Below are 18,264 nucleotides of genomic sequence, written 5' to 3'. Positions count from 1 at the left end.
GACTGAGAATCCCATTGCTAGCAATATACCTAACCAGGTTAACCTCCTCGCGGTTCTCCCTGGAAACTATCATGGTTAATTCCTGATGAATTCATCATGATGGGCTAACTGGTTTGTTTTCATTCTCATCTATCACCCTTCACTGGTGCTCCGCCAGTGTATACTGTTAGCTCAGGCGGGGTTATATGGTAACCCCGCCATTTTCACCCATCAAAAAAACATAGTGATGTACCTTTCGAGGTTAATTTTATTTCCAAGACACACTTAACATGCAATAAGAAGCAAACTAAAATAAAATGTGTTAGACTTTGTAGCATATCAACCTATGTAGATGAAACTATGGTTACCTTTCTGTTACTGGCTAGTTATACTTACGATAGATGTCATTCTGTATCTAAATAAAATTCTGTCTATTTTTCCTTTGAACAATTCATAATCTTATTTTTCCTAAATATCTTCATAATAAATAACACGGACTCTATTTATCATAAAGTGGTAGCAGAACGTTACGTGTACTGAGTGAATCGCACTTAACCGTCGATCACAAATATTTTATTTTGAAGATTAGACACCGGGTTCTTCATAAGTGTGAAAAAGAATAAACTAGAGTTATCGCCATGGACGGAACTACAAAGTTTCAAGTCTTACCACTAAATGAACACAACTGGGTCACATGGAAATTTCAAATAAGACTAGCTCTAAAAGATCATGGTCTCCTACATGTCGTCGAAAAAGACTTCGTAGACAAAGAAAGAGCTACGACTGCTGAGCTTGAGAAGTATGCCAAGGAAGATAGTACAGCATTTCTTATTATAACGACTAACTTGACACAAGAAAACATCATGAAGGTGATGCGCTTCGAAACAGCAAGAGAAGCTTGGTTGGAACTTCACCGAATTTATGAAGGAGATACAGAAGATCGAGCCTTTGATTTGATTATGACCTTCTTCAAATTCGTAAAGGATCCTGCTGACAATATTGGTACGCATTTATCTAAACTACGAAATATATGGAGAGATTTATCATTAGAAATGAAGAAAGAAGGAGTCAAAGAACTACCAGAAATCTTTCTTATGGGCAAGACTCTAGAAAGCTGTCCTGATGAATATTTCCAGTTCATTTCAAGTTGGAAGCTGCTAGCAAAAAAAGATCGAAGTATAGAGAAATTGACTGCCCACCTGTGTTCTTTCGAACGAGCACTACAGTCTCAGGGGACTCACGGTCAAGTAGAAGAAGCTCTCACGCTTACCGGAAGTAAAGGCAAGTCTAAATTTCGAAAGAAGTCAGCTGTCAAAGATAAGTCGAAGAAATGCAATTATTGTGGTCTAAACAATCACTATATACAAGATTGTCGTAAATGGATATCAGATGGACGTCCGTTAACATCAATGGAAAAACCATCAACATCAAAACAAGGTAATACCTCTAACAACAATAAATGCAAAGCCAACATGATGCTAATGTCGATTGTTGAGGTGAACGCTATAGGAAATAGTGATAGTAATCAATGGTATGTTGATAATGGCGCAACTAGTCATGTCACAAATCGATCAGATTTATTTGAGGATTTTGAATCATTTGATAGCAAGTCACATACAGTGACAACAGCAAGTGGACAAACAATTCCTGCTACTGGCAAAGGATCAGTAATAGTTGAAGCAGATATTTATGGTCGAAAACAACTCATAACATTAAATGACGTATGGCTTGTTCCAGAAATTTCAAAAAACCTTTTCTCTGTCTTAGCTGCTCAAGATTGGTTAACTGACAGTACGTTTGTATCTAAAACAAACAGCTGTCAATTGATTGTAGATGGAGAACCTGCTCTTCTCGGAGATAGAGAAAAACATGGAGGTCTTTATAAGCTGAGATTATGTAACAAACCATCAAATCCGATCAAGATAAATGTCAATTCAGTGGATGCTATAAACATGCTACAGCTCTACCATGAGAGCTTTGTACATCAAAATAAATCTCATGTGAGAAAACTCGTAGAACGGGAATTAGGTATCAAAATATCAAATCCTAATGATAAGACAGTTTGCGAAGGATGTATATATGGAAAAGCTCATCGTTTGAAATTTGGAACGAGAGACGGGATGTCAAAACCTGGGGAACGCATATATGGTGACGTATGTGGTCCGTTTGTCTATTCCGTTTCCAAATATCGTTATTTTCTACTATTAAAAGACGATTTTACAAAATATCGCTATTTATTCTTAATGAGATTGAAAAGTGAAGTCCAAGATAAATTGGTACAATTTATAGCTCAAGTAAAAACCACAGGACATGTTATCAAAGAATTTTTCACCGATAATGGAGGCGAATTCGTAAATGATAATATAAAGAAAATTCTACAAAAGGAGGGCATCGTGCATAGATTCACTATGCCGCATACACCACAGCAAAACTCAACTGAACGTGAGAATAGAACTGTTGTTGAAGCTGTCAGAGCTGTTATGCATACTCCTGGAAGGGAACTACCTGAAGGCTTATGGGCTGAAATAACAAGAACAGTTGTTTATGTACTTAACCGTACTGGTCCTACTAACACAGATAAAACTCCATATGAGTTATGGTATGGTAAAAAGCCAAGACTTGGACATCTAAGAATAATAGGAAGCAGTTGCTACGCTCATGTACCGAAAGTATCACGCAAAAAGTTGGACAAGAAAGCAAAAAAGGGTATTCTTATTGGTTACAATGATGATGAAGGATATCGCATTTGGGAACATAAAACTCTTTCAATTATTAATTCGAGAGATGTAATTTTTGACGAAAAGACACTTAATCCTGTCGAGGACAATAGATCTCCTAGATCTGAAGAAAAGGTCTCTAGATCAATATTGATCCCACTCCAAGTCTGTCCCGATTTTGCAGATCGAGAACCGAACGAATCAAACATAGCGATTGTTCCAATTAATAACTATGAACATTTTGATACTACTGAATGTGAAGATGAGGTTACTTCTTCAAACATAGATAATTTACCACAGATTGACACAAATCAAGAAAACGTATCAGAGGACAATTTAATAAGAGAAGATACTTTATCTCAAGAAGAAATTCTTAATGAAGAGAAAAATGTAGATATAGATAAAATCACTTTAAGGGATCGCTCAAAATTAAATCCTCCACATAGATTTGACGAATTTGTCTTACACTGTGTTGAAAATGTTTATAACCATGAAGAAGAACCAAAGACATTCAAAGATGCGATGAAGTCTGTTGATAAAGAAAAATGGCGTAAGGCTATGGATGATGAAATCAACTCCCTGAAAGAAAATGAAACATGGGACTTAGTGTCATTACCCAATGGACGCAAAGCTATATCCAGTAAATGGGTATTTAAGATTAAAAGGAACTCTGATGGGTCTACTGACAAGTATAAAGCCAGACTCGTTGCTGTTGGTTACTCTCAAAATAAAGGCGTTGATTACGAGAAGACGTTTAGTCCCGTAGCAAAAATGAGTACAATTAGATTACTATTGAGTATTGCTGCTCGCGACAATATGTTTCTTACTCAATTTGACGTCTCTACCGCATTTCTGTATGGAAGCTTGAAAGAAGAGATATATGTTAAGCAACCTGAAGGATATGATGATGGAACTAACAATGTATGCAAGTTAAAACGCAGTTTATATGGACTGAAACAAGCACCATTGTGCTGGAACAATTGTATTAAAGACTTTCTTCTAGAACAAGGGTTTGTAGCTGGAGAAGATCCTTGTTTCTTCTCCATGAAGAGGGGGGAAGGTAAGCTACTACTAGCCCTTTATGTTGACGATGGCATGATAGCTGGTACATCACAGGTACTGATTAATGAGTTTCTCGAAACGCTGCAGAAACGCTTTAAAATTAAGGGCCAAAGTAATAAAAATTTCTATTACTTTCTGGGACTTGAGATAGAAAAACATGTAAACTATATAAAAATACATCAAGGTGCCTATACTAAGAAAGTACTTACAAGATTTGGTATGCAGAATAGCAAAGCTGCCGCTACACCAATAGTTAAAGATTCTGAATTGAGAGAAGATACTGAAGACAATGCATTTCCTTACAGAGAAGCAGTTGGAGCTCTCGCATACCTTATGGTAGGAACAAGACCCGATATTGCCTATGCAGTTGGGGTTGCCTCTAGACACTTAGAAACTCCTACAAAAACAGATATTACAAAAGTGAAACGAATATTTCGCTATTTGAATGGTACAAGGGATTACTGCATTACCTACAGGAAAGATACAAAGAAAAAACTGATCTGTTACAGCGATGCTGATCATGGTGGTGATCCTAACTCTGGAAGATCGACTTCAGTCCTAGTATGTATTTATGGAGGTCTAATATCATGGCGAAGTCAACTACAGACATCAGTAGCGATTTCAAGCACTGAAGCCGAAATTGTAGCCGCTAGCGAAGCTGCTAGAGAAATAATATGGCTTAAACGTTTTATTGAAGGTATAGAACAACCAACGAGTATTCCTATTCTGTACTTAGATAACGAATCAGCCATCAAACTTGCATTAAATCCACCATATGAGTTCCACAACAGAACGAAACATATTAAGCTAAGACATTTCTTTATTCGAGAAGGCATAGCTGATGGGAATATGAAGATTGCAAAGATAGATACTGAACATCAAGTTGCGGACATGTTCACCAAGGCACTCTATAAACCAAGATTGGTGATGCTATGCCAACAAATTAATGTATATACATAATTTACAGATACTAGATCCTGAGAAAGGAACCATGAGCTTCAAGAGAAGATGTTAGACTTTGTAGCATATCAACCTATGTAGATGAAACTATGGTTACCTTTCTGTTACTGGCTAGTTATACTTACGATAGATGTCATTCTGTATCTAAATAAAATTCTGTCTATTTTTCCTTTGAACAATTCGTAATCTTATTTTTCCTAAATATCTTCATAATAAATAACACGGACTCTATTTATCATTAAGAAATGCATAAATGTATTTTACTCTTATATTTACTTGACAACACTGGTTTGTCTTCTTTAGTCTTTGCTAAAAAAATTCCCCGAATTATCAATAAGTTACGTTACTATTAATAATTATATTTTTTTCGATAGATGGCAGCTCAAGGTGGAATGAATTTTATTTGTCAATAAATGAGTACTTATTTTTTAGTATATTTTACTTATTTTTTAAATAGTTATGTAAGTTTTAAAGTTGAAATTCGAATAATTTTATTTTTTTGTTGTTTGACGACTCTTGTCTCATAATAATCTATGGTCGATGCATGCATTTTAACTTGTTCAAAGTTAAGTATACTTGCATAAATAATGCATAGTAATGAATGTAATATATGGTGTGATGTGACGATTAGTGAGATGATATTTTACTTAATCATCTATTAGTTTTTATATACAACAGATAAAACAGAATTTAATGCCAGTAATTTTCTTTACAGATTGAGTTTAATTTCTATTTTTTTATTGGTTTAGTTTCTGTGTGATAGAAAATGGGAGCGTGTTGTTCAACTGAAGTAAGTAATTATAAAATACAATTTAATTATTTTTATGAATGTACTTACCAATATACTTATTATTATTATTATGTACTTGAATTAATTAGTATATTTACTTAATAATAAAAATATATATTAATAATTAGAAATTAGATCAAAGAATAGAGAAGTTTTTAATAAGTTTTATAACCAAAGTATTGTGGATAGATTAGTTTCATAATTTGATGGTGTTATTTAACTAATAAGTTTTAGCAAATAAAAACAAAGACTTGTCACCTCATGGCGGGAATTAACTGTTTTGCATTAGCATATTTGAGAATATTTTCCATGGGAGGACTGGCCGCTTAAAAAAGGTATATGTAGGTACTCTTAGACAAGTTTGCACATATTTGTGCATAGTAAACAGTATTTGGCGTGCAGGGCCCGTTTTTGTGTAAGAATGGGCAACCTGCACTAAAGATGCTTTTTAAACTTCAGTACCCTTTTTGGATGTCGGTGCCGCCCTAATAATCATCAGTTTTTTTTTGCAAATATCTCATTTGCTATAGCTTTAACACTATTTATTTTATTATAACAATTGTAGAGAATAAAATTCCCTACAATGTTTGTTTTAAACATTAAAAAAAAATGAACCGCTTTGAGGGCGTAGAACGTGCAGCGCTTAGCTTATATAACTTTTTATCTTTCATTCCTAGGTTCAACCCCTTATATGATTGGACTATAAGAGCTGCTGGAGTAAACATGACCCCTTAAATGGGCCTAGGTATTTTGATATAATTTTTCGTCTGTAACTCTTACCGTCTCCTTCTGCGTGATAAGTCCAAAAATACATAAATAGTTGTCTTAAATCTATAGATAGGAAATTCATTCATTCAGTCACAATAAAGCCAGTGTTATGCAAAATATAAGGTATAATAAACTTGTCATATAGGTGAGTATAAATGCTTAAAATTAAGAATTCGTTTTCAGGAATCACGCGAACATTGCATGCGTTGTAATCGTAGAGCAGTTAACAACCTGATTATAATAGGAAATGTTTGTGAAATTTGCCTCCACAATGCCAACAGAGTTCAGGAATTGGTGAGTTCCCAATTAAGCATTTAAAATTATTGTTATTGTTACGCTCATAGATATCTATGGGTACAAAGATATCGTTGATCTATCGATACTCTTTTGTAAAACTTTCAAGCCGTTATTATCTTATTAGGTTACACACTTCGTCAAAGATCTACTTCACTGATATTTAAAAAATATTCCACTGCAGAGTTTGAGGCATTGGATACAAATCTCGGTAGGCAGGTTCTTTGATATCATTAATATCGTTTGCTTTTTTTATTTTCTTGTACTGATAATCAAGTAAAAGCCTTACCAATTAGCGTAGATTATATACCATCTATAGGTATCTAAAATATCATAATATTAATATACGAATAAGTAAAAACTGTTCGTTTTGAGAAAAATGCAAATAACACGATTGAAATTTTGTAGTTCTACGTGTATCTCGTAATACAAATTACGTGAATTTTATTTTTAAAGATTAAAAACCAATACAGTTATTTTAAAGTTAGTTTAAAGAGTTGCAAATTAAGCTGGTCCTGTGATAAAGGTGCTGAAATCATAATAAAATTATTTTTTATTGACTTAATTATAGTGAAGTTACTTACAGCTAGCTAATCTTTTTGTTTTGTGATGCCTATTTCTTTAGTCTCAACCATGGAGGTGTCCATATTTTGGCGAGTACCGATGCACGTCATGTGGCCGATCCTGGTCTAGCCGTTTGTCCTGGCATAACACTTACCAGACTTGCAAGAACTGCCAGAAGCATGTGTATCCTCATAAACAAGTATGTACAATGATTAGTACCTACGCTTTGCCTTATTATATCAGAAAAAATAGTGAACGCCGGCGAGGTTACTATTCCATTATCATTATTATAAAAAAAACATACATCCCAGGGGGAAGGGATTGTTAGTAATGCAAAATATCAGTCGTATTGCTAGCAATATACCCAGTCAGGCTGACGTAGTAGGCTCCACGTAGTTCCCCCGGAATTCATCGTGCTGAGTTAGAGGTGTCTTAATCACGATGGGCTAACTGATCTGCCTTTTCATTCTCACATACCATCCCTCACAGGTACCCCTCCAGCATTTACAACCCGCCACAAACTAAAGTTTCATCCCAATCATCTGGACGAGTGGCAGTCTTCCACCGTGCGTTTTTCAAGGCACTTTCTTCCACGCACAACCATGCTTTGGAATCAACTTCCAGCAGCAGTATTTCCGAACCGATACGACAACATAACCTTCAAGAAAAGAGTATATTCCTTTTTAAAAAGCCGGCAGCACACAGCCTGCAATGCCGCTGGTGTTGTGGGTGATCATGGGCGGCGAAAGTCACTTACCATCAGGTGAGCCGCATGCTCGTTTGTCCCCTGCGATGAAAAAAAAATACTGTTACCATTTCATTATCATCCATTAAAGAAAAACATATCGCGGTCAAGCAGAAAACGTCGCATGTAAACCCTACTAACTAATCCAAGAAAAATATGGCTATTCAAATTTAATGTTATCTTATCCTATTCCAAATTGTTTTGTTTCAGAGGGCCTTACTTCCTTCAGATAGAACATCGAATAGAAAGAACAAACAAGAACATCAAATGGACTACTGTCAAATGTGCCAACAACTAGGATATTATTGCGGGAAATTTAATACACGAATTACTTACAAATCACGTTAAATCACATTATAAGATGGGAAGAACGGCTGGTAGCTGTCTGCATGAAGCAAAATATATTTGCCCACGATTGTATTGTTATAATTAATGTTAAAATCATATGTATAAGTATATAGTCATTCTTATTGTGATAACTACGTATAATAAGCCATATTTTTTATATATATTAATAGATGTTCTATTGAAGAATATATATATATATACACGATGAATACTTATATGAAGACATTATAAACATTAAATTTATTCAATGCTGCATCTAATTCACACCTACATGATATAAAGATGTGCTACAGGTCGCGTAACGCTCCATGAGTATAATAAAAAACAAGTAGCTATATATATACATTTATGTAACGGGGACATAACGTATTATAGTTGATGACAGTCCTTAGTTGTTTTTATTATTTCTGGCTGTAAAATAAATAGTTTATGGAAGCTTTAAAAAAAATAATAAGAATAGATAGTTTATGCAGTAGCACACAAATATCACAAGAGCCACATGACCAGAGAGAGATTATAAAAGTTGTATGCTGCATGAGGGGTATCATGGATATCAGTGTATTCTGTGACGTCCATGGTGTTGTTCACTTCTATAGGTTACGATTACCGCTACCAAACACGTTTGTTTGCCATTCTAAGTATAATAAAAAATTGTGATTAACTTGTGATGAATTAAGTAAGAGACAGCTGTTTTCTTCATAACTAGTTATAAATAGTTTTATGCCGTGTTACCCTCAGGTCTCCATGCATTGAATTAATTCATTACACCGGATATTAGTAGTACTAATTTAAACGATTCACTTTTATGGTTTATCCCTCTTAATTTATTTAAAAATATTATAAATGATTTTATAATTTTATAAATAAAAGAATAATTTTTATTACAATTTTTTTTATTATTTTATAAATAAGAAAAAACAGACTATACATACTGTACCCACCAAAATTTTTATACAAAAAAGAAACAATAACATTTTCTAGCATATGTAGCATTTTTGTACTATTTTGGTGAGGTACTGTACAAATAGAGTGGTATTTAATAAGAGAAACAAAAAAGATATTAAAAATGAGAAAAAAAGTTAACATTTAATTTTCAACATAAATCGGTGGATTACTTTTAGTTTTCATATTGATGTAATTATCGCAACAACAAATATAGTAGTTAATCAGTTTCAGATAGCACCATTGGTAAATGCTTTTTTCACTGTATCAGCAAACTTGGAATGTCTCAGTTTGTTGTGTATATATTGTGATAAGTTTATGGAGTAATCATTCTTCCTTTCAGCCATATACGCAAACAGAGGTAATAAAATTGTTCCAAGAACTTCGAGGTGGCTCTCTTCCATAAGATTTGTCGTAATTTCTATTTTATTAATAACTGATGTTACTTGAGTATCACTTAAAGGTTCTTTGAAGAATTTGTACTGAAAATGAAAAATGCATGCGCATATTTAGGTTACCTGATTATTAAAATAAAATCATAAGAATAATTTTGATATGGTTTTCGTAGGTATGGTATAACTTAGTTTGGTATGTTAATCTAATATTATATAAACTAATTTTCGAAACTGATTAATGTCTTTTGTACAACTTATTACTCCAACTTGAGAAATAGTTTATTCTAATAAGAACAAAAAACGGATTTAAGTAGGCGGCGGAAGGCAAAATAATTATGCTAGGTCAGTTAGTAAAAATTTCAATTTATTTATTGCATTCTACAATATTATTATAAAAGATGTTAGTAATTGATATTTATATAAATTTACTCATAATAGGTACAATACCTACTAAAAACAGACAGCGGCCTAATATTTGCGTTATTGTCAATAATGCGTTGGACGTACTGTTTAGGTATACTTGAAAATATAAAATTAACCCAATAAAGTTACGTAATACGTGAACGAATGCTATAAAATGTAACAGAATTATTTGCCATGTTCTAGGTCTTCATGGTATGAAAATAAATATACACACGCATGCTCATATTCGGAATTATGTTCCTGTAAACAGTTGTACTTGCTGCGGCAGTTTGAATCTAAATCTAACATATATATAACATAACATATTCAGAAGTATTTTTGGGTGAAGGAAGCGAGTTTATCACAGTCACTCTGATTACATTTCCTAAGTGGTGTTTTCTATTGCCAGAGTCAGTAAAAAATTTAAATTAAAATGAGCTTTTAATGTCGCATTCACAACTTTTGTAATTTATAATTTGAAATAGTATACCGATGGGGGGAGGGGGGAAGGATTGTTAGTAATGGGATTTCACTGTCCCATTGCTAGCAATACACCCTATTAGGTCGACATCCACGCGGTTCTCCTTGGAAACCATCGTAGTTAAATTTAGTGGGATTTGTCGCGATGGGCTAACTGACCCGTTTTCATCGTCACCTATCGTCCCTCACTGGTGCTACGCCAGCGTATAACTTTAGCACAGACGGAATAACCATTTTATTATCACTCATTAAAAAAAGTATACCGATGGGCCTTGACGCTCTCAATTTTATGTTATACGAAATCCTATGATAAGTTTAGGGGATTCTTCAGAGGATTACATTTATTTATCTAAAACTCTATATTGTTTTTAATAACTTTTAGTTGCATAATTATACTTCTGTTTTACAAAGGAAGAGAATGCTATATATTTTTTCTAATGTGGACAAAAAAAAATAATTAAAAAATTAGATCAAACATATATATATACATACCCTTATTATGAAAATGAAGTTTCTGTAACAGTATTGCAAACATTGCCATGTTTTCTGTGTACTGTTTGCTCTCTCAGCTATAGTGAGCAATGACATGGCGTCGTGGAATATATCCAGCATCGCTTCTTGTGGGAATACAGTTAAACTATCCCACATATCGGACCACTCATGCTGGTTGGTTGAACAAAGGATCTACACGAAATAATTTGCTTATTAATAATTTGTGAGGAAACTGTTAAGTGTAATGTGAAACACTATATTGAAAATAGTCTGCACCATTAGCAATAATGCAATATTATCACCTTAGATTATATAATTTAATTAATTTATATCTATATAGATAGAGTGTCTCCATACAAATGAGAAAAGCGAGACAACTTATTCATACAATTTTACGTGATAAATAATTATGAGTGATTCCTTAATAACTTCTGTATTTATTTGTCTTATAAATTTTGTGCCTTTTTAATACTCAAAAACTAACTTAGTTTATTACGTAATTAAAATACGTCAAGGTACGTGTGTGCGTATGTATACAGAACACTGATAAAAAACGAGTCAGCTAATTTGACAATTGACTCGTGTTTCTGCCATGAAGCAGCAGTGCTTAAATGGCTATGTTTTGGTTTGAAGAGTGGGATATGATAATGTACGGAATATGGAGGCATAACATAACGTCCGGGGGGGGGGGGGGGTTAGTAATGTGGATTACCAGTCCCATTGCTAACAATATACCCAGTCAGGTAGATCTTCAGTTAGTTCCCCTGGAAACCATCATGCTGAATTTCTGGTGTATTCACCACAATGGGCTAACTGATCTGTATTTCCATCCTCACCTATCATCCCTCACTGGTACCCCGTCAGCGTATACCGTAAGCGCAGGCGGAGTTACCATTTCATTATCATCTATTAAAAAAAATAAACGTCCGAGGGGAAATGGAGAAATAGTAATCGAGTCTATTGCTAACAATGCACCGTCAGTTCAATCTGTAGAGATTATTATTATTATTGCGGGTATTTTGGAAATCCTTGTGATTAGTTCCCAGAAATCATCACGACGGCATAACCAACCTGCTTTAATCCTCAGCTATTGTAATTGTAATTGTTTTATATTTGTTACCCCATAACTCCATATGTTCTAAACTGATTTGGTAACATAGAAATTTTTATAAAACTGGTTTAGTATCAGTAGTTTAGTTTTTAGATCAAAATACCTGGTTTTGTCATAATTGAAGCAGGTTTTTGGGGAATATAGTCTTTAATTATTAGGTCTTCGTTTTGTGTAGTTTCTTTTAATGTAATTTTTTTTTAATTTAAAAGAAAGAAACTACATAGAAGCACAATAATAATGTGCATATTTTACTTTTCATATGCAAATAGGTCTGGTCAACAGGCAAACCTCACGGAAAGTGGCAACTGTCATCTATAGACTTGAACAGTGAAATGGAAATTACAGATTACATTTGGGCACATATTTCCCATTATAAAGGATGACATGGGCATTCCTGGAAATTATTAATTTTATGCCTCAGTTTTACATATGAGTATAAATATAGATACATCCATTAAAAGTATAACTAATTGTAAATTCAGAAATAAACTTTGAAAGAACAAATTTAGGTTTCACAAGAAAAAAAGAACTGTTGCCAATTATTCCAGAATTAGTAAAAGACTAAACAGGATCAAGTGCAGTTGAAAACCAAATTTTTGAGATTAATTGAAAAATAAAAGATTATTGTAATATTGTAGAGAATTAAATAATATTAATTATGGCTAATTAAAAGTTACCTGTGATAACCATGTAGCTAACTGCTCTTTGTCCATTTCATCATGTATCTGCTTACCACAAATTATTTCAAGGAAGTTGTTTCCTGGCGGGTTCCATAATTTTCGATAATAATACATGTTTAGTGGCTGCATATGTTTCAATTTACTTTTTAACCAGTTGCTTTCATTATCTGTATTGAGAAATAGTCATTTTGTTTGAATTTTAAAAATACTTAAGACTTAATTTAAAATTATAATTTATATTCTATAATTCTAAAATTATAATTTATATTATATTTCATAAATTAAAATATTAGAACAGGTAAATATATATTTGAATATGCGAAATAAGTATTTATTCAATAAGATCTTTTTTTTAAATTAGTGTATTTTAATATTTACCAGGTATTCCTGATGAGTAGGTATCAAATAATGTAATTTGTAATTGCAAAATAATTTGTAGTGCCTTTGGAGCTGCTGGTTCAAATGTGGTTATCTTCCAACGTACAACATCTAGCATTTGAGCCAACATGGCCAGTAATGGTGCTCTATATTCCAATAATTCTTCAAGACTGTAAGCCTCGTATAATAACTTGCTTTGTATATAAAGACATTCTAAATCTCTATCTATCAAAGCTTTGTGTAACTTTGGCATGATAATTAAAAGAAGTAACTTTGGCCCTGTTATACAATTGCAACTTTTTAAATTACACAAAAACTTTAATAGAGTTTCAATTTTAGGCTGCACAAAATTGTCAAAACATTCCTGCACCACAAGAACTATACAAGGCTCAGTGTCAGAATTGTAATAATGACTTGAGTATTTATATAATACTTTCATGACCTCCAGCATAATATTAGTTTGCTGAATATTTTCCGCTGCTAGGTTGAATATTTCTTTGTAAACTCGTCGAGGATTTTGAAGAAAAACAGTAAGTATATCACTCATATCAGACTCTGGTGATAAAATTAGTTTGTTAAATATTTCCATTAACATGGAATTAAACTCGCTATTTTCAGTCATATCAATGAATATATTGTTACTGAAATGCTCAGCAAGCATTTCTTGTTTTTTTAAAATATTGCAGCGCTGAAATGATTTGATTGCTAGTTCTTCTAATATTTCATTATTTTCTGGATCAGAATACATATGATTTTCAATATTTTTAAAAAGTTCACAACAAGCCTCTTCATTTAAGTGTTCCAAGTTAGAAATGAGACATTTGATTAAGTTATTATCTTGAAATAAGTTCTTTTTATGTGTTAAGGCTAGTAGGCAAGCTGCTTTATCTTCACTATTATTATTAATGCTTTCAATGATGGCAGCAGAATCAGATGTCTCCATTAAGTCTTTCCAGTGAACTGGCTTGCATGATATCTGTTGTATCATGTTTATAACCGGATGATCTGATATGCTGGTAACATTTAATAATTTAATACGAGTTTCATAACACAGTTGCCCAATTTTTTGTTGCATACTCCTACCATTTAATGTAAATTCACTCCAAGCACAAAATATATCTACACTTACATCCATGACAAGCTGCTGAAATTTATCAAGAAGTGCAATGTAACATTTCTTCAAGCAGTCCAATATTGTTGTGTTAGGGCTATCAGATACAGTGAAGGTCACCAAATTGATACTAGGCTCACTTTCATATGTCATTGCATACAACTCACCTATGTCATTTGGATATAATTCTGGGATTTGTGTATATTGTTCCATACACTCTTTTATTATTAGAAGCATTGTATGTAAACAATATCCTTTATATTTATATAATTCATCTTTAGTAAGATTATTCAATTTTTCTGCTTTAGGAGGGTTGGTAAAATAGTTCAAGCATTTTTGAAAACTATTTAAGGCCCCAGTTAATTTGTATGATAAAACGTTTTCTTTATAATTAAATAGGTGCAATCTACATATGAGTTGATGAGTTGCTGTGGTAACGAGTTTCAATTTATTTAGATATTCATTTGGACTATAATATTTAATATTGTCTATAAATGTAGCTGCTAATTCCAAGCTCAGCCGGGGACTGCAGTATGCAATTAATTCATAAACAAATCTATCTAAATGAAGTTTCCAAAACAATTCACACATAAGACATTTTGGTATTGTGGGTACTGCCCAGATAAATATTTCCAATTCATCAAAATCTGTAATGTCCCTTAATGCTTCTAAGTCTGCATTTAATATTATATAGAAAACTATAGGCCTTAAGTTAGTTACTGAGCTTTCTATGATTCCATTTTTATTAATGTAATTTCCTTCTTCGAGGAATTTAAGCACAGAGTTAATTATGTATTCAAATTTTTCTTCATTACCTGAATAAAAAATATAGTTGATGAATCATGATGATATTAATTTAAACATAAAGTTTATTAATAAAGAGTTTATAAAAAATTTAAGATTTTAATATAATATATACAACCTAAAAAAAATAAATACACCTACCGCCTTTTGCTGTTAATCTAGAAAATGAATAAACATTGTCTGCAGACACAAATAAGCCTTGAATTGCAGACACTGCTGGTGTATAATCCATTATAATTTATATTTTTGATATTATACTGTAATGTTTGGAAAAGTAAAAAAATTACATTATATTACAAAGTATCAAACAGAAAAGAATAAGTACGTTATTTGAGATTCGGCATTGCTATCATAATAACAAAATTAGAAAATGAACTATGTAATCACTTGGAGGTATCGACAAAATAAATTAATATTCATAGTGTTGTATAAACAGTTTACAATTCCATATTGTGACTACAATAACCGTTGTAAACGCTTGCACATATTACCTCTTTACTGTAGAAGGAGACTGGCCGATGCGATATTATTGATAAACTTAGTCAGGAGTCTGATTGATTGTCCATCTAAAGTAAAATTTCTCTAAAAGTTTTTTTACTCGCATTAAAATACTAACTTGTGTCACTTTACATTTTTTTATATTGTATTGACCCGCACCCAGTACAGAAGTAACTGTTTTATAATACCAGCTTCCACACCTTTTAACGATGTATGTAATAAGGATAATGAAATCGATATATTTAATAGTAGCGTGTGTATTCCCACTCTTTAATTATTTAGACTGAACCTAATTTCAATATTCATTAATTATATGTGGTAGACTGTGGCGTATTTTTGTTATATATATTCAATAATTATATTATTATAGCTGTAAGTTTATTTTAAAAGTAAAATAACACTATTTATTAAAGGATATATTAAAAAATTGATATCAATATTATATCATAAAAACTTAAGCTAATTTATAGTGTAAGATTTTATATTAATTGGTTGCATAGTTTTATATAAAAGTTTTTTGTTTAAAGAATACCTGTCTAAAGTGAATGATTTAATCAAACAAAGAATGAATCTGCACTGATAGTAAAGGCACAGATAATATAATCCTATACTAGTAGTAAAGGATATGACTGCCAAACCAAGATCTATCAATTTTGTCTAATATTCATCATGGGTATTCGTAAATAGTTTTATGATTACTTGGAATCGAAACCATTTCCAGTGGGTGTCGTAAGAGGCTACTAAGGAAACTTGATGGTCGAGAGATGGGCATCAGCATCACTCGTAAAACCTCAACGCCTACCGGTTAAAGCTTGCAGTTGCCAACCCACCTGCCAAGTATGGCAACACTGGCAAAAATCCCCTTATGGGAGAGGCCTACATTCCGCAGTGTACGCTTAACGGCTGATATGAGGGGGAAAGGAATTGTTAGTAATGGAGACTAATAAACTCATTGCTAGCAATATACCCAACTAGGTCGACCTCTTTGCGGTTCCCCCTGGAAAATATCATGGTTAATTCCTGATGAATCCATCATGATGGGCTAACTGGCCTATTTTCATTTTCATCGATCACCCTTCACTGGTGCTCCGCCGGCGTATCCAGTTAGTGCAGGCAGGGTTACCATTCCATAAAAAAAAACGGTTGATATGATAATGATTGAACGATCTCTTTATACTTTATACCTAATTCAAAATTATGACTTCATTAATTTCTGAAATTATATTTTTAAAAAACAATTTTTTCATTGCTTCCGACAGATTATTTAAAGTGCTTTACTAACTAATTAAAATGTTAATCATAAAATACGTTCCGTATAAATCTGCCATTAAAATAATTTCATCTAGGTACTTCATATTTTATTTCTAAATTTTTTAAATGCATTTTTGCCTTCAAAATCCAAAATTTCAAGCTTAATAAGAATATTATTCTATGAGTAACGTTTTAATTCTTTAGCAGTGCACTTTTTAAATTCAGATTCAATCAGAAAACATTGAATAATATTTAAAAATTTAACCTAGGACATACATTAAAGCTGAGTGGAGCCATTTCAGTGCATTTTTGGATGTAAAAATGATTATTTTATGTTTATTTTTAATTATGGTAAATTAAGTTTAATTATATGTACATTTTATTTGCTCATTTTTTTTTCGTTTGTTGTTTATATTGTATTTTTTACATTGCACTGAATAAAATATTTTTCTTTCTTTCTTCTTTCTTTCAATTGTTAATAAAAGATTTCAGTATGTATATAGATGGCTCTAAGAGTGAAATAAGATTCTCCGCGTACCTAATGTCGGGAATGGATGCGGTAATGACTGAATAAATGAAGAAAACATATTACGCCGGGATCCAAGTTATTGGTATACGGGTGATGATTATTATAATATCATTATACACGCACATACAGTGTATAATAAATAATAATAATCAATCATTCATTATTAAATTTTCAAAAATCGATTGAATAGCCGATAGGTTATAGGTATTTAAAAAATACCTCGTGATTATTAATTACTTTGTGATCGATTTCCAAATTATAATAAATAATATTAGCTGATATTGTTCATAAAAACGCCCATCTAGTCTGCCGCCCTCCAGAGGGTAAAAAGACGTGGTGTCGTCGTAATGCAGACTACCAGCCCCATTGCTAGCAATATACTCTGTGAAGTCAATCTCCCCGCAGTACTTATTGGTTTTTTTTTTATACAACGTAGAATGGCAAACAAGCTGACGGCCTACCTGATGGAAAGTGATAACCGTCGCCTATAGACATGAGCAATACCATGGAAATAACAGAGTATACCGTTTCGCCCATGATACTCCCCATGCGTTGCCATTCCTGAGGACTCAGGTGTTATTCCTTTGTACCCAGTAAATTCACGTCATATCCCACCCTTCAAATCGAAACACAGCCATGCAAAAAAACTGCTTTACGGTAGAAACATGAATGGGACAGAGGTGTCCAAGCAATCGACTTTTGTACAAAGTCTCCCTTTTGGTAATTATGCTGGTTAATTGAGCTACCTTTTCATTCTTACCTATCATCTCTCACTGATCGCCCGCCAGCGTATACCGTTGAGGGAGATGGATTGTTAGTAATGGAGACTAAAAATCCCATTGTTAGCAATATACTCAACCAGGTTGGCCTCCTCGTGGTTCTCTGGAAACTATCATGGTTAATTCCTGATGAATTCATCATGACGGAGTGGCCTGTTTTCATTCTCATCGATCGCTTTTCACTG

At 32.8% G+C, this 18,264-nt stretch overlaps 2 protein-coding genes across 4 annotated transcripts; one reads left to right on the top strand and one right to left on the bottom strand.

Annotated features, from left to right (window-relative positions):
- The first annotated feature begins 5,107 nt into the window (after positions 1-5,107).
- Positions 5,108-9,114, top strand: LOC113522735 (zinc finger CCHC domain-containing protein 24-like). Of its 3 annotated transcripts, none has more exons than XM_026908532.3 (5): positions 5,108-5,179; positions 5,434-5,508; positions 6,460-6,570; positions 7,196-7,333; positions 8,090-9,114. In XM_026908532.3, exons 2-5 carry the CDS (start codon positions 5,485-5,487, stop codon positions 8,225-8,227), a joined length of 411 nt encoding a protein of 136 aa, XP_026764333.1. In that variant the 5' UTR covers positions 5,108-5,179; positions 5,434-5,484; the 3' UTR covers positions 8,228-9,114. The 3 variants fall into 3 exon arrangements, with proteins under 3 accessions (XP_026764333.1, XP_052753736.1, XP_031769702.1); XM_052897776.1 differs by having other exon boundaries at positions 5,169-5,284; XM_031913842.2 differs by lacking the exon at positions 5,108-5,179 and adding an exon at positions 5,330-5,348.
- A 173-nt stretch (positions 9,115-9,287) lies between these two features.
- Positions 9,288-15,386, bottom strand: LOC113522787 (uncharacterized). Its single transcript, XM_026908599.3, has 5 exons — positions 15,164-15,386; positions 13,108-15,033; positions 12,727-12,896; positions 10,939-11,130; positions 9,288-9,651 (listed from the first exon to the last, which is right to left on the bottom strand). The coding sequence occupies exons 1-5, from the start codon at positions 15,252-15,254 to the stop codon at positions 9,400-9,402; spliced, it is 2,631 nt and encodes an 876-aa protein (XP_026764400.2). The 5' UTR covers positions 15,255-15,386; the 3' UTR covers positions 9,288-9,399.
- Positions 15,387-18,264: the final 2,878 nt, after the last annotated feature.

The sequence above is a fragment of the Galleria mellonella genome, unplaced genomic scaffold (genome assembly GCF_026898425.1).
Source record: "Galleria mellonella isolate WM207_F2 unplaced genomic scaffold, CSIRO_AGI_GalMel_v1 utg38, whole genome shotgun sequence".
Lineage (NCBI taxonomy): Eukaryota > Metazoa > Arthropoda > Insecta > Lepidoptera > Pyralidae > Galleria > Galleria mellonella.
The sequence above is the reverse complement of the archived record's forward strand: the minus strand, read 5'-3'. Positions and strand labels throughout refer to the sequence as shown.

Coding starts and splice junctions, on each gene's coding strand:
- LOC113522735 (XM_026908532.3), top strand. CDS start 5,485: ATGGGAGCGTGTTGTTCAACTGAA. Junction 5,509..6,459: donor GAGCGTGTTGTTCAACTGAA/GTAAGTAATTAT, acceptor ATTCGTTTTCAG/GAATCACGCGAACATTGCAT. Junction 6,571..7,195: donor CCAACAGAGTTCAGGAATTG/GTGAGTTCCCAA, acceptor CTATTTCTTTAG/TCTCAACCATGGAGGTGTCC.
- LOC113522787 (XM_026908599.3), bottom strand. CDS start 15,254: ATGGATTATACACCAGCAGTGTCTGCAATTCAAGGCTTATTTGTGTCT. Junction 12,897..13,107: donor CTACTCATCAGGAATACCTG/GTAAATATTAAA, acceptor TTCTCAATACAG/ATAATGAAAGCAACTGGTTA. Junction 9,652..10,938: donor ACTTCATTTTCATAATAAGG/GTATGTATATAT, acceptor TTTCATTTTCAG/TACAAATTCTTCAAAGAACC.